Source organism: Anthonomus grandis, chromosome 1 (genome assembly GCF_022605725.1).
Source record: "Anthonomus grandis grandis chromosome 1, icAntGran1.3, whole genome shotgun sequence".
NCBI classification, from domain to species: domain Eukaryota; kingdom Metazoa; phylum Arthropoda; class Insecta; order Coleoptera; family Curculionidae; genus Anthonomus; species Anthonomus grandis.
In genome coordinates this window covers 20,364,029-20,380,844 of record NC_065546.1, presented here as the reverse complement: position 1 = coordinate 20,380,844, position 16,816 = coordinate 20,364,029, and the positions used below count along the sequence as shown (strand labels likewise).

General features: G+C 30.3%; 1 protein-coding gene and 1 long non-coding RNA gene across 7 annotated transcripts in view; one reads left to right on the top strand and one right to left on the bottom strand.

Moving 5' to 3' along the window:
• Positions 1-16,816, bottom strand: part of LOC126739462 (tyrosine-protein phosphatase non-receptor type 2) — a 57,958-nt gene that overhangs the window by 32,649 nt on the left and 8,493 nt on the right. For all 6 annotated transcript variants that reach the window (XR_007661638.1, XM_050445143.1, XM_050445162.1 and 3 more), the window contains exons 4-5: positions 15,218-15,443; positions 9,149-9,328 (exon numbers count right to left, since the gene is read on the bottom strand). Coding sequence is in view for 5 of the 6 variants with exons in the window: in XM_050445143.1 (XP_050301100.1) it covers positions 9,149-9,328; positions 15,218-15,443 (406 nt within the window). In the remaining variant the exon portion in view is untranslated. The remainder of the gene's footprint in view (positions 1-9,148; positions 9,329-15,217; positions 15,444-16,816) is intronic.
• Positions 5,048-6,247, top strand: LOC126739586 (uncharacterized). The gene is made up of 3 exons (XR_007661663.1): positions 5,048-5,145; positions 5,476-5,758; positions 5,814-6,247. It is a non-coding gene; the product is annotated as an uncharacterized LOC126739586 (long non-coding RNA).

Genomic DNA, 16,816 nt, shown 5'->3' with positions numbered 1-16,816 from the left:
TTTGTGATTATCTAAAGAAGTACGAAATACGAAAAAAAAAATAAAAGCCATTAAATTATTAAAAGTTGCGTTTAATGTATAAGATGCTCAAAATGAGCACCATTTACTTGTTGGCAAAGCCCAAGACGATAATAAAATTCGTTTCTGACATTTTCTAACACTTCTGGAGATATTTGTCGGATTTCTTGCCTAATACATTCTTTGAGTTCGTCTAGGTTTCCTGGTTTGCTCATATAAATTTGACTTTTCAAATGTCCCCACAGAAAAAAATCAAGTGGGGTGAGATCGGGAGAACGTGCCGGCCACTCGATTGCACCCCTTCTACCAATCCATCTGTTTGGAAAATTGTCATCTAAATACTGGAGTACATTACGGGCATAATGTGGGGGAGCACCATCTTGTTGCATCTAGATTCTTCCATCATACAAATCTCGATCGAACTGACTCGGATATAAGGCACGTAAGACTGGAACTAGTTCATGTTCAAGAAATTCTAGATATCTTTCCCCAGTTAAAGTATCATTGAAGAATATGGGCCCTATAACTTGCCTGCCAATTATGCCAGCCCAAACATTAGTTTTCTGGGGATATTGTGTATTAGTTTTCCTTACCCAGTGTAGGTTCTCGTCAGACCAGTAGCGACAGTTCTGCTTATTAACATGGCCATTTAGGGTGAATGTAGCCTCATCAGAAAAAAGGATCCACTCCGAAGATATGCGATTTTTGTCAATGGCGTTCATCATTAATTCACAGAACTGAACTCTGCGATCTGGATTGTCTTCCAATAACTCTTGAACGGATTGCATTTTATAAGGTCGTTTGTTTGCACTTTTTAAAATTTTTAGCACAGATTTATGATGAATAGAGTTTTCGCGAGCTACTCTTCTGGCTGCAGTTACCGGATTTTCTTCCATCGCTAACAATACATTTAATTGGGTGTTTTCATCGATTTTAGAAGACCTTTGTCTTGAAACATCCCTCACGTGCCCAACTTCTCGAAATCTGCTTTCGATTTTACTAACCGTACCTTGGTTAATAGGTGGCAAATCTGGATATTTCTGCCTGAATAAGTGGACAACCTCTAGCTGAGTACGACTTCTGTCCCCATAACCAATCATCATTAAGATTTCAATCTTGTGGGATTCGGATAAATAAGGCATTTTTTCAATATAAGTTAACTTATTTAACAACTGGTTGAAATTCACTTTAACAGTGACACTACAACAATGTCAGGAAATGTCTCGATACCAATAAAATAAACAAACACGCCAAAAATTTACCAACACAAAATATTTCGAGACTTTTAATAATTTAATGGTTTTTTTTTTCTCGTATTTCTCCTTTAGATAATCACAAAAGTAAATAGGGCCATTTAATCAGGAAAAAGGGCTCTTTTCAATGAGAGTTTAAAAAAAGTGGCTTTCCATTTGAAAAAAAAAAGTTTGGGTTAATTTGGACCCCCCCTCCCCCCTGTAGGTGAAAAAATAGAAAAACTATCTTGAAATGTGAAAAAAAATAAACAAAAATCGAAGGGTCTCAGGAATTTTGCGAGATAAAATTTGATTAGTTTTAGCTGAATTTATTCCAGTTAAAGTCACCACACTGTATGTATAATATATATATATATATATATATATATATATATAACTATAACTATATATATTTATAACTTTTCACTCGCGGAAGGATTGACATAAATATTGCCATGGGAATTTGTTTTAACCCCAGGGAGTCTTTAGACATAGTTTTAGTCGCTCACTTACTCATATCGAATATGACCATCTGATTAATTTTCGTGAGCTTCTCCTATTCCTTCCAAGACTGACATGCCCCTATAATATAAGTACCACGCGGGCGGAGCCGCGGGTTTACTTTAGTTTTTTATGTATTGAATTTCAAGTTCAAAAAGTAGCTTTATTGTCCCAACCGTTATTGAAAAAGCCTTATTAAATCTTAAGTCAGTAAAACTTAGGACTAATAGATATCAGAAAGCAAACATAGTTTGTTTTTCAAATCACACATACATATTTGGTAATCAGGACAAAACATCATTAAAAAACTCGTCTTATAGTATGCCTTAGTAACTAACAATATTTTTAAATGCTTTTTAAATCTAATATAAGAGTTAAGTTTTCTTATACGAAGAGGAAGGTGATTGAACATTTTTTTTATTTATGTAAATAAAACAACTTCTCCCTTCCTCTGAATGTGGAATGGGCAACCGAAGGGTGTATGTGAGACGAGTTCCAACGGAACTGTCTCCTACAATTTCCTGTTGGTGCTTGTTGAATACCATAGTTATTGTTTTAAACATATATAAGCAACAAAGAGTCAAGATTCTACTTTGCACAAAAACATGCCGACAAAAGACACGACACCTCACTCCAAAAAGGGCTCCAATTGCTCTTTTTTGCAGAACAAATCCTATAATAAAGAGATATAATCACCAGAAACAAATTCCATAGCGAAGATGTGACTCCACAAGGGCATGATAAGCCTTTTTTGTAATGTAAACATCTAAGTTCTTAGAAATTATTCTAATGGCATAGCAACCTGATGACACCCTACTTCACACTTTAATTATGTTTTCCTGGAATTTGACATCCAAAGATTTTGAAAAACTCTAACAATAATAGAGGTTATTGTTGTTAATTTAACAGTGTATGTGTAGGTCCTAAGGCCTGATGATGCCCTGCTTTTACAGGGCGAAACACGTGTAGCCAGTAAAATTTGCTTATGAGACCGTGACATTGTTTTTTGTTTGTTTGTTTACATGTTGTGTGGTCTTTTGGAAAAAATGGATGAGGATTTTATATTTACTTGCTTTTCTTAAGTTTTAACAAAACAGATACGCATACCTGACTGTAAAAACTGAACTCGTAGTGGAACAGCGTTAATTTATTCGAAACATGGAGGAATATCAGGACCAAAACAATTTCCTACTTGACTGTATTCACGACATTCAGAAATATCACATATTGGAATTTTCCTATTTTAGTATTATACACTTAAATATAAAAAGTCTTAGGTAATATTATATAATGGATTTGAATGTTTTGACATAATTGTGTTGTTGGGATCATGATGTATAGCATCTATTAACCAGTTCCATCTGAAGGGGAAAAATGTAGTATATAATGAATATCATAATAACAGAAACGATGGAGTTGTAGTATATATTAAAAATAGTATAGCGGGTTCATCACAAACTTACACACCTTACTCATATAAATAGTAAATGTACTAAAAGTTATTTTAAATATTAAGGATTCCGTTATAGGACTTTTTACACGCTCTTGATAATTACCTTAAAAATAACCATAGTCAAAAAACTCCAATAGAAATTATATTAGGTGACGTAAGTATAAATTTATTAAATAACTTTTTTATAGAAACTATTGAATATCTAAATATTCTTTCAAAATATGGTTATAATATATAAATTCCCCCACACGTATTTTAGATGAAACGCAGTCATGTCAGTATTTTATCGTAAGAAATAATATCACGGATATTATGACACCATTCAGTTGGAGTTAAAGTTAAAAATTCTAAGATATCTTCAAATACATATTCTGATAAAAAACAAATACAAACTATGAAAAGTTCAATCAACAATTAAGCATCGAAAAGTGTTAAGAGGTTCTTAATGAACGTCGCAGTAATAAACATGTCAATAATTTAATTAACAGAGATAGTAATAAAATGTCTTTCTTCGTCAAAATTCTCTAAGCACATAAAGTATAATTAATATAACATCAATACCATGTACTACTAATGGAATACTATGCTCAATTCGAATAAGAGATCAACTTAAAAAGATACTTAATCAAAATCAGGGTAATATTGTATGTAATAATCAGACATCAAATATCGGAACAATTTAAGTCAACTAAATTAACGAAAAATAATTATTCGAATTTGCTAGAAGAAAATAAATATAATATTTAAAAAACCTGCAAAATTATTAATAAATAAAAAATTTAATGTAATGGATGAAAGTAATAATCCAATAACGAACAACCTTGACAAAGCTAACGCATTTAATCTATATTTCTGTACAATCGAGGAACATTGCAAAAGTTCCAAGAACCCCTCAGTCATATGATGAAAATGCAACAAATACTCATAATACTGAGATCTCAGAATACATAAATTCTTTAAGAAATTACATGTCATAAGGGGAAGATAATACCTGCAAAAGCACTGAACATCAGTGGTTCATATTTAAAAAGGCGACTTACTCATATTATAACTGGTTACGTCCCTGGAAGCTTCAAGATAACATTACAACGTCTATTATTGTAACACTAATTCATAAAGGCAATTTGAAATCAGAGTTATCCAACTACACACCTGTATCTTAAATAAACAATATCCCAAAATTTTTCAGAAAAGTTTAAAAACAAGACTTGAAAGTATTTCTCAATTGATATACAATTTCATCTAAAAATCAAGATGAATTTCGTGCAGGCTCTCGTATATATAAATAATGGGTTAAATGGCTTTCTTCTAATATTTCTAAAACAAAATTCATGTCGTTTTCTACAAATCAAATTTAGCTAATTTCGATTCTATAACGCTAAAACTTAATCAATCGATATCTTGGTATAACAATTGACAAAAATTTAAGATGGAAAGATTATTCTCTTTACGTCACAGACAAGCTTCACAAATTAATAAACAAATTCTACTCACTTAGAAATGCACTATGATATTATAGAAAATAATGATACTTAGAAAAGGAATTATTTCAGATTTTAAGATCAGTCTATATAGCTCTTATCGAATCAATTTTAAATTATGGTTTAGTTGTCTGGGTGGGAACACATATCGTCGGTTTACTTTTAAAACCTCCTAAGTCTGATTTTTACCATTATCGAGGTTTTGATACAAAAAAAATGTAATATTATCATTTAGCATCCTGTAAAAGCTCGCAAGTCTTTAATTTATTACAGCGCCATCTATGGAACAATGATTAAACCTTCTATGTCGTTAAAACGCGTAACATTACTCAAAAGCTTCTAAGTCTGCATTATGTCAAATGGCTATTGCTTCTCAAAGTGTGCTCTTCATTTTTAGTTGATTTCACAGTGAAATACGAATAAATAGAAAAGAAAGTGCGTTTATTTATTAGAACAGAAGGTAAGTAATTAGTTATTGACTATATAATATTAATTATTGAAAACTTACTTAACTACTTAAACTTAAAAAGTGTAAATCAATGTGCAGAATCCAAAAAATCAAAAATATATGAGATGTCCCTTTAAAAATCAAAAGTTGGGTTCATTTCCAGTGAAACCGTAATTTGTATAATGTTTTCAAAAATGTGTGAAAATTACTTTCTATGAGAATAACAACGTTGCCAAATTTGAAAAAATCGATAAAAAAATAAACGAGTTAAGGGGTTTATTATTAATTTAGAATCAATAACTCAGTAAAACTGACTATTATAGGTTTTTTATTCTGTTTAAGATGTACGGGGGTTTGGGCAGAAATAAGTTTATGGTAGCTCTAGCTACAAATTTCAATGAAATTCACGGTGAAACTTCCTCAATAATGGATAATACATCGACTTTATTTTTGGAAAATAATAAAATAGTTAAAAACCATGACGATCTGGCATTAAATGCGACAACTAACGAGATCGAAAGTGAAAATTGTTTTGAACTTGAGACGGAAATAGATGAAGCTATTAAAACATTAATAGATGACTGTGGAGGACATGATGAATTAATGTTATTAGGCGAGATAAATGGTAAGTGTTCTTACTTAACTTCTAAAGATACTTTATTATTATGAATTTACCGTAGGCGCTTCAGAAAATGCATTTTCGGACCTCAACCTAGAAACTGACGGGGGAAATAGGGTGCAAGACCATCCAAAGCAAAGTGATATTGATGTTGCGGAGCCTGGAACGCCAGGAATATTTCTGACCAACCAAGTAGTGCAATGCGATGACAATGATGAGTACTTACCAAGTGAAAGCGAAGATGAACACCTTGAGAGCAATAAAAAATTAGAAAGGGCAGATTTTGAAATCGAAGATAGTGAAAAAGAAAATGAGATATTAGTGGAAAATATAGAAGAGCACATTAAAACCAAAAAAAAATAGGAAACGAAAACCTGATTCTGGAAGCTGGAAAAAACAAGAGTGTAAGAATAAACGTGAAAAGGGTGATGAATATGATGGACTTAGAAAAAATGCAGAGGGAAAGTGGATATTTGACGTAACAAAACCGCCTCGTCAAATAAAACCTTTCTGTAACTGTAAAATGTCGGAAAAATCTAAGAAACTAAAATGCCGAAAATTCACAGGAGAGGACAGACAACAAATTTTTAATCAATTCTGGCAAAACATGACTTGGCCTCAAAAGAAAACTTACATTTCAAGCCTTGTAGACAGCACAGCTCCCAAAGATTTAAAAAATCAAGTCAATGAAATTTCAAGACGCTCTAATACGTTTATTTGTCATTTAAAGAAAAATGGTGTTCGCGAAAGAGTGTGTCAGGTCATGTTTATTAACACTCTTAGTCTGGGAACTTGGTCTTTGCACAACTGGGTAACATTAGGTATAGATCATAATACCGATTTTCCTTATACTAATGTTAATTTAACTCAGACTAATAAAATTAACAGTAGAAATGAATCAGAGAAAATTGGATTAAAGAACTTTTTTATGGAATTACCGAAAATGGAGTCTCATTATTATAGAGCTTCATCGAGTAAAAACCATTTGGAGCCCATTTGGCAGACTAAGGCTGCATTATACAGAAGTTATATTAAATACTGTGAAACTTTAAATAACTTAAGCTTATACGCACCCAAGAAGGATCAATGTGACCTTTGTGTCTCATATAAGGCGGGAAACGGTGACGAAAAGATATATAACCAACATGTTTCCAGAAAAAATAGAGCACGCGATGAAAAATCTACAGATAAAAGCACAGCTCATCGTGTTATTACAATGGACCTTCAATCGGTTCTTCTTTGTCCAATGCTAAAGGCTTCGAAAATTTATTACAAAAAAAAGTTGGTAGTTCATAATTTTACTTTATATAATTTAAGAACAAAAGATGCAAATTGCTTTCTTTGGCATGAGGCAGAAGGAAAAGTTACCTCAAATGAATTTACAACAATTCTGTATAATTTCCTAGAAGAATCCAGTATGTGCAAAGGTGAAGAAATAATTTTCTATAGTGATGGATGCACTGCCCAAAATAAAAACGTAACTTTGTCAAATGTTACAAAAAAGGGTATCATTATTACGCAAAAATATTTGGTAAGTGGCCATACCCAGATGGAGTGCGATAGCATGCATTCTACAATTTAGCGAAAACTCCGCAATAGAGAAATTTATTTACCTGCTGGATATATTGCTGCATGTAAACCGGCTCGGTCAAATCCAAAACCCTATCAAGTTAAATATTCAAATCATAAATATTTTAAAAACTTTTCGGCACTTAAGTACCACACTTCCATTCGTCCTGGCTATAAAACGGGAGATCCGACTGTTAATGATTTGTACGCCATTCAGTATAGGCCTAATGGAAAATTATACTTCAAATTAAATTTTGACGATGATTGGACGGTATTGGAAAAGAGACGGTATTGGAAAAGAGAGCAGAAAAAGTCAAGGGGTTGGAGAAATAGTTCCTCTTTATGAAAACCCACTTCCAATTAAAAAAAGCAAATACGATCATTTGCAACAATTAAAAGAAGTTATACCTGCGGACTATCATCTTTTTTATGACACCCTACCATTTGAAGCAGACTAATTTTTAATTTTTTGTTAATTTTTCAAAATAATTTATATAATGTATAATGTATACCTTTTTTTGTTCAGTAGCTCATGATAACATTTAAAACACAATTAAGCAGAATTCAAAATAAATAAAACCTACTAAGTCTCCAGCATTACATTTTTTTGTTTCAAAACCTTCAAAGTCTCCTTAAAAATTATGTTGGTAATATTTTAACAAAAAAATAGTGTTGATTTATCAAAAATCAATTGTAATTAGGATTTAATACAATATCAATTCACAAAAATAGTGTATATGATTTTAAACACGTTTTTCATTTTTTGTGCCTCATGTAAAATGTATCCAAAATGACTTAGCAGGTTTTAAAAGTAAGCCGACGATATGCTAATGCATTATATCACGTAACAATAACTCATAAATTTTTTATTCAAATGAAGTTTCATAAAATTAAATCATACCCCAGTAAGGCACTTTTTAAACATGCTAAATTACTTTTAGGGATTTACATATATTTGAAAGCATTTCTTTTATCAAAAAAAAATCGGTGAATACGAAAATCTTTCTCGCAATTATGTCACAAGGTTTCTCTCAAACAGCAACATAAAAACAAATCAATACTCCAAAACCCAAAGGTCCCATACATCCTGAGGGCTTCAAATAATATTAAACACGTTGAACATAAATTGGAATATCTTTTGAATATTATGTGTGTTTCTGAATGGTCCTTTGAGACAATGATATTCCTCTAACAACAATTTGGATAAATTTTTTTGTTTAATTTGTTTTAGACTAAGTAAAATATATTATATTTACTTCATAATTAAAGGTTTGAAGCGCAACACACGCGCATTTAAGAAAAGATATTCTCTACATCTATATCAAATTGCGAAAAGTAAAAATCAGGTATACAATTGCAAATTATCGTCTTAGTATTGTAACACAGAATGAAGAATTCATACCTTCAACGTATAAAGAAAATAGCAATAGGTCCAAAATAAAACAGTGAAAAATATTAACAGAAACATGATTATAATTTGATTTTCTGGACTCAACTTTCTATCTATTATTGCCATTGTACTTTTGATAAACTCCTTTTGAGCCTACATGTAGAACGCACTTCATCAAATGCAGTAGAACAGTGTCATTCACAAGTGTACTAACAGTAAACAAATCTTTAACCTGTCAATAAAAACTATATTTTTTAAAATACAACTAAACAATTTACATTATGTTAAAAATCGAAAAAAAAAATCTTGGAATTTGGGACAGGAAGGAATTAGGACATGGGCAAATAGTCAGAGGCAGAAGATCTGGTGGCAAAGGAACTTAAACTTTGCTACAATCAAATTATTAAAATAATGTTTAAAGTTATAATATTGCTTACCTTCCCTTCAGAACTCTCATCATCATCAGATACATGATTTAAAAGTTGTTTTGCGCCCTCAATTATTGCCTGATATGAGAAACGTAATTGTTCCGCCGTCTGTATTAGTCCGGTCCGGTATTTCCTTAATTCTAGCAGTATTTCTTCAACGTTCACAGAATTTAGGCCATATTTTTCAATCTAAGAATTGGGAAAAAAGAAGAAGAGTGTGTTAGTGGGCATATGTTATTAAGGCTTTTCTAATTCAAACGAATAAAAAGGCAGATAAAATCACAAATGTATATAGGGTGTCCAATAAATAGTGGTTATTAAATTTATAATAGATTTTTTTTAAATAAAATAGGTTATGCCACATTTTCTTAGTTCCAGAATAAAAGGCAACCAAGACACCAATACAGCTTTTTTTATTGTGGTTTTACATTTTGGATTAATTAATTTATCCCCATTATATGGGGATAACATAATAATCCCCATTAATTATGTTATCTTCAGAGGAAACTGGGAAAAAATATGATTTTTGTTATCTTCTAGACTCTAGACTAGAGGGCAGCTCCCGCATTATTATCTTTCGAACAAAAACCTTCACAACTTTATTAATCATTAATGTATAAGGTGTCCCATTTTCATTCGTTTTATGGGGTATCTCGCTTATACGTGGCGACAGAAAATTGCGGTTTTCGCGACAGTTTGCTACTTTTTGTGAAACTTATTATGCCTTTGTCAAAACTTTAACAGCTGTCATAGTTTTAAATCTACAGGGTCTTTTTAAAAATTTTAGATTTTGAACACTCATATCTTTGTTACTGTATAACATATTGAAAATATGAAAAAATTATTTTGATAGGATTTTTTTCGTGGAATTTGATTCCGGCATCCATTTAGCGAGAAAAAAAAATAGTTATAGACCCTTAAATTGGTCGTATTTTACCTTTTTCAAAAATATATAACACTATGCACTTTTTTTCAAAAATAAGCAAATAAATAACAATTTTAGAAATTTAAATACATAATTTGATAAACGAGTAGTAGGCCATGAATTAATAATAAAATGTATAAAAATTAGGTGCTTATAATCGTAATTACACCGATTTGTATTAAATATATCTAATTCTACATAAAAAAAAGAAAACTTGTAACTTAGAATAAAACATTAAATAAATTAACAATATGATTTGACCCGAAGCGTTATTTTCCTTATTTTAAACTTAATACATTTGTTTTATAATACCTGTAATATTTTATATTATAACATTATAGTTATGACATGAAATTACTTTAGAATCCGATACCCAGTACCTACAATTATATACTGAAAGTTTTAAGGCAAAATAAGCTAAACTTATTCCTTAGTTTTTAAAGTAAAAAGACATATTTAGAAAAAAAATAATTTTGTAAGGATGTTGGATGTTAAATTATGAACTGAATATTTAATAATGTGTGAAAAAGTTTTAATTCAAATTCAAAACATACTAATGGATATGAAAAATTATAAAAACATTAATTATTTTAAACCCATGGGATAGATGACTTGAACGGATGCAGCAACATATTTTTGAGAATGGTCCTATACTGAGCTTCTATCAAATTACCCTCTATTTGCCAATTTACTCCAGAACCATTCAGAGACATCCAACTCCAAGCATGGACTGAGAATCGTCCACTTCGAGGTCTCTTACAAACATATTTAGGATCGTATCCAGTGTTATCCAGACGGTAAACTTTTACTCAGCCCGAAATTGTTGATTGCCAAGTCTTTTCGTCCATAAAAATAACATTATTTTTATAGACGAAATATGGAAGAGTCTATTAAAAACTCGCGTGTCGAAAATACAGGGTAGTGCATCGACAATTTCCTGCAAGGCATTACAGGGAGGAAAAGAACTTTTCTTTAAAATCAAAACATATGTTTATTTAGGAGTACAACAAAGTTTATTTAGGAGGGGGACAATTTTTGATGTCGAAAGCATAAAAAAATCTTTAATTTATTAAATAGGGTGTCATCTCGAATTTTTTTCCCTGGAAATGGGGTCAATACGACAATTAGAAGGGGCTTCTAATTTCATATGCATTGTTGCTTATTTTTGAAAACCGAAGTTTTAAGAAAATTACGTCTAAACACTTACATTTTTAACATTTTGAAGCGTGTAACGTCAAGACGGTTCAAGTTAAAGCAAAACGGCATTTACATTTATTCAAATAATTGTTAGGCTTATCCAATACTACTATGTATAATTTTTAACTCAAGGACCACACTGTTAGCTAAGTTAACCATCAGTTAAGGTGTGCGACTTCGGATAGATCTTGATATTCTAAGGTAGAAAAGTCATTTTGCTTAACTTGAACCATTGGAACAATTTATACCTCGTTTTCTCGAAATTTATGGGTTTAAAAACTAAACCGGTAAGCATAGAGGCTTAAAAGCGCTTTCCAATAATGTGGAGGACACATCCACTCTGAGGATTGAAGGTGCTATGCTTTTAGAAACCTGTCCCTCTCACAAACGTAATGTGTTTTTTGATTTCCAAAAAATTCATTCCAATGCACCATGCCATTTTCATTGTTTTGCGGACATAATACCGTTCTTTGTATCTGCAAAAACTAAACGTGACATTTTTTTGTTCATACTTTGTTTTTATTTTAACCTTATTTTAACCCTCTAATATACAGGGTGTCCCATAAATAATGGTTAACTTTTTTAACAGCAGATTCCTTTTGAAAAAATAATGAGTCTGAAAGTCAAAGGCAACTTGAGATACAGAGTGATAAACTTAATGTAATTTTTTTGAATTTTGGCCATAAACTTAGCATTCATTCTTTGTTTTTATTAAAATTTGGGCAATGGGTTTTGTTTTATATAGCAAATCTTAAAATTAACCTATTTTTAAATTATGTCATGGATGACGCCACCAGCAATATATATATATATTTTTTAAATTCTGTAACTTTTTTAGGCTTGGCATAATTTAATTTTTTATGTGAAATATGCATTATGCAAACAGTTTTAAAAAAAGTTATACTTCAAAAATCTCCCTGTGTACCTATTTTTAATGCACTAAAACCAAAATTTAGTTTTCCTACTTCAGCCTACAATATTTGTTAAGACTGCAGTGCCTGAAAAGATGAATTATTATAAATGTCCTTGTCACTGTTAGGACTTATGTTCTTGTCAGTTACTTTAATGAGTGGTTATGAAAAATCAAAAACAAACAATTAGTAAACTTATCTATTACCTTTTATAGATAAGTTTATCACTTATTGCGTATGACGTGAAAGTCGAAGATTTTGGCCCGCACGAAGTCCAGACTTTAACCTATTGTCAAAGGGTAACTATGGACTACTTCTTCAACTTTAACCTATTGGATTTTTGCATAGGGGGATACATTAAATTAATGGTAAAAATATAAACTGCTGCAGAATCATTTCGAAATTAAGCAATTATTTCTTAAGAATCGGCGATCTTCCAGTAAAAGAATTTTAGAATGTATAGAGATCATATCGATGATTTACTGGGAAATACTTTTATTATTCATTTGAAGTGTAATAAAGCAATTTAAATAGTTTATGAATGTCATTTCTGTTGAGTAAATTTAAAACTTTAAATGGAAATATTTCGAAAAGGGTTAATCGTAATGAGATTTTTGAAGTATACCTTTTTAAGCAAAACTGTTTGCACTATACAAATTTTAAATAATAAATTAAATTATGCCAATTAAAAAAAATCAAAATGTTGCTGGTGGCGCCGTCTATGACCTAATTTAAAAAAGATTCATTTAAAGATTTGCCATATAAAAACAAAACCATATTCCAAATTTTGCTATAAAAATGAACAATACATGCTAAATCTATGGCCAAAATTCAAAAAATACATTAAGTTTGCCACCCTGTATCTCGCTTGTCTTTGACTTTCAGACTAGGACAATTCAACTGAACCTCACTTTTTTTTCAAAAGGAATCTGCTATTAAAAGATTTACCATTTATTGAACTCCCTATATAGAATTACTAAATAATATGCTAATGTATAATTCGTCAGGTCATTTTATAAACAAAAGTTCGTATGAATATGTTCACAGCGGCTTCATTCTTTTGCTACAGGGTGTTTAAGTTTAAATTAAAAAAAGTTTAGTCATTATTAACATATGTAGATAACACTAATTTCAATGAAACTAAGGAACTACTGTGCACATAATTAGATTTAATTTAAGTGGCGTCTCACAGGGAAACTTGATATTTGTGGTAAAAATAATTGGATACTACTGATTTTGGCTCAAATAAAAATTTATCAAATCAAAGAGTTATTATTTTTTTAATAGGATTGAAGGAGAATATTTTTTCTCCAAACTCATTAAAAAACTTTAATCAAATAAGAGGTTTAAATCATTAAAACAGAAAAATCTCATTGAAAATATCACCTTATGTCGGTTTTTTCATAATTAAAAAAAATATTCAAAATAGTATTAATAATAAAATAATTTTTTTTTGGATAGGATTAAAGGAGAGTAATTTTAATACAAACCCATTTAAAAACAAAACTTTGATTCCATGGCATTAAATTATTTTAAATTTTGACACCATTTTTTAATTCTTCTCAATTAAACTTACTATTACCGCGCCCTATAAAAATATACGTCTTAAAATAATATAATATCCATAATAAGAAAACAGATATAGAAATATCTATGTTGTTTAATCTAGATAATTGTGTATAGATGAATAAATATAGAAATGTAGAAGTATAGAATTTGAGAAGACGAATAGGTGCAAAAATCTTTTGAAAGCAGACTGGCCATTTTGGTCAAGAATCTAATATAATTTTTTGAGCTAAAAAATTTACCTTGAACATTCGGCACTCATTATTTTTTCAATTTTCTGTGCGTTTTTTTAACTGGTAAGGAAATATCTAATAAATATGAAAATGCAGGGAATGAGGAAGCCAAAGCCCTTGGCTTGCAAGAAATCCAGATTTTAACCCATTAGATCTTTGTGATGAGAGTATAATATAAAATCTATTGTATATAAAAATTTAATGTACTAGAAAGGCCTTAATGCTTAAATTTGAAAATATTATAAAAAAAATTAGTAATGTTAATTTGTTGGATAAGAAGAGACACGCCCTTCTTTAAATAAATTAATTGTAAAATATATTTACACAAATAGAAATCATTTTAGTATTTTTAATTATTATTATAAACTTTTTCCTGTGTTAAAAAAAGTATACTTAATAAATATCTTTAAATGGAAATATATCAATAAGTGTGAACTGTAGCACAATTTATAAAAGGTACACTTTTTATGAAGAAAAATGATTGTGCAGAGCATATTTAAAACATGAAAAAGATATAAAAGAAAATGAACATTTATTTCAAATGCCTGCAGTAATAAGTCCCCTAAGTTAGTATGCCTGGAGTAAGAAATCTCTTAAAATATCTGCAAGGCATGAAGACTTGTGTCTCGAAGAAGGAAAAAATAAATAATTTCTTTTTCAATATTCTGTTCTAATTTTACCAATGTGACGGTTTTCATATATATAATGGGAATAATCAACGTAAGAAAAACACCATTTCCAGAAGACTGAGACAGTAATAAAAAAAGAACCATTAACTTATCTGACGACAGACTGGAAAAATCATTATTTTAGCAATTTTTTTTGAAAAAATCTGCTTCTTTTAAATCATCAGATACTTGTCGAAATCAGCACAAGTTTCTTCATATTTTTTATGATCTCAGACAGAAACAAATAAGTAACCTTGTCTTCCCAAAACTCCACTTAATTGATAAATATTAAATAATTTAATATTATTATAAGTGTGATAATACAAAAGTATAGTTCTCATTTGTTACTTAATTAAAATTTTCAAAGATTACATTTTAAAAACTTAAACTATCTATTATTGTCTACCTAATCTTTAAAAAAAAATGCTTTGAATACTACTTTTCAAAATTGGGAACAATTACCAGAAGGACATAATCTAAAATGTTTAATAAGGCATGTTAATTGAATTCATAGGATTTTTAGTCCTTAGTTTATTTAGAATCTAATAAACAATATATGTATATAAAAAATTACTTACAAGAACTAGGCAAGAGTCAACCAAACAAAATGTACCCGACCTTCCTATACCAGCGGAACAGTGGACAACTGGAGGTCCAACATTATCCTCTAATACTCCTGCTTTCCTAACTTTTTTTAGAAAATCTAAAAATTTCGTAGGCGAACAAGGTACCCCAAAATCAGGCCAGGTTATGTAATGGAATTGTAGGATGTCTCTATGGTGGCCACTTTCAATATCTGTCAATCTGAAATTATTAAATTTTTGATTCAAGAAATTTTATTCATATAATTATAAAATTTATTAATTTATTTATTTACTACTATCAACGTTTACATAAACATTCTAAGATAGGTATATATAATATTAACTATTAAGTATTTAGAAACAGAAAACTAAAATAAGATAACATCATGTGCAGATTTCTTAAAATTGTTAAAATTACTGCAAAAGAAATCAAGACTATCTGGATACCTGTTAACAGTTGCAGAAATCTTATTTATTGGATTATTTAACAGATATGAAGTTCGACAAAAAGGAATATGCAGAAGGTCCTCTAGTTGCATAAAATGGGATATGGATTGAAAAAAGAGCGAAACACTTAGGACATCTGGCTAGGCTACTCAACACCTTGTAAACAAAACAGACATTGTAAAATTCTCTTCTTAGTGACAATGCAGTAATAGACAAATAAGACATAGTTTGCTCTGTGCTAAGAACTACCCCAGATTTGAATAGACTGTATCTTATAAACTTTATAAATCTAGATTTGATGTATTCAATTCGAGATATGTTGTTTTGGTAACAAGGGGACCTCTAGACCTAGATTATATTTGCGAATTTAAGATTCGATCGAACTACAGATAGATACAATATTTTCAGTGCCAGAATGTTTGTAAAGTCCTTGCATGATCTCCTCAAAAAGCCTAAGAGTTTATTTGCCTTACAGATCATAATATCCAAATGGTAAGAAAAACTAAGCTTTGGATCTAAATAAACACCCAGATCCTTCACCAATTCAACACTCCTTAATGCAACATTGCTAATGAAATACTCAACAGCACAGGATTCTTTTGTCTACCAAATTTCTTGTCTTTGGCAAAAAGCAGGAAATGGGATTCCAAGAGAGATCCAAGATTATTAATAAAAAGACTGAAAAGCATGGGTCCAAGCCAAGATGGGAACCTTGAGGAACTTAAGAAGATGCCTCAAATGGTGAAGAAAGGCAGCTTCCTATTTTTACTTGCTGTTCACAGTTGGTTTAATATGATTTAATTTATTGTAATAAAGAGCCACAAATGTCAAGTTTAGCAAGTTTATAAAGTAAGACGGTATGATTGACTTTATCAAATGCCTTACTGAAGTCTGTATAAATGGCATGCGTCTCACAGCTTTTTCCAAAAAATTTAAAAATATAGTTGGTAACTAAAGAAGATCTGTTTCGACTGAATGCCCCTTAATAAAGCCATGCTGCTGATCAACAATTATCTCTTAGAAAACTTAAGATAAAAAATTTTCCACACAGTGTTAGAAAAGTTTAGAATTGGAGGATAAGATGCTGATGGGGCGATAATTTGAAACGTCATTCTTGTTACCAGAATTAAGGATTGGACAAACATT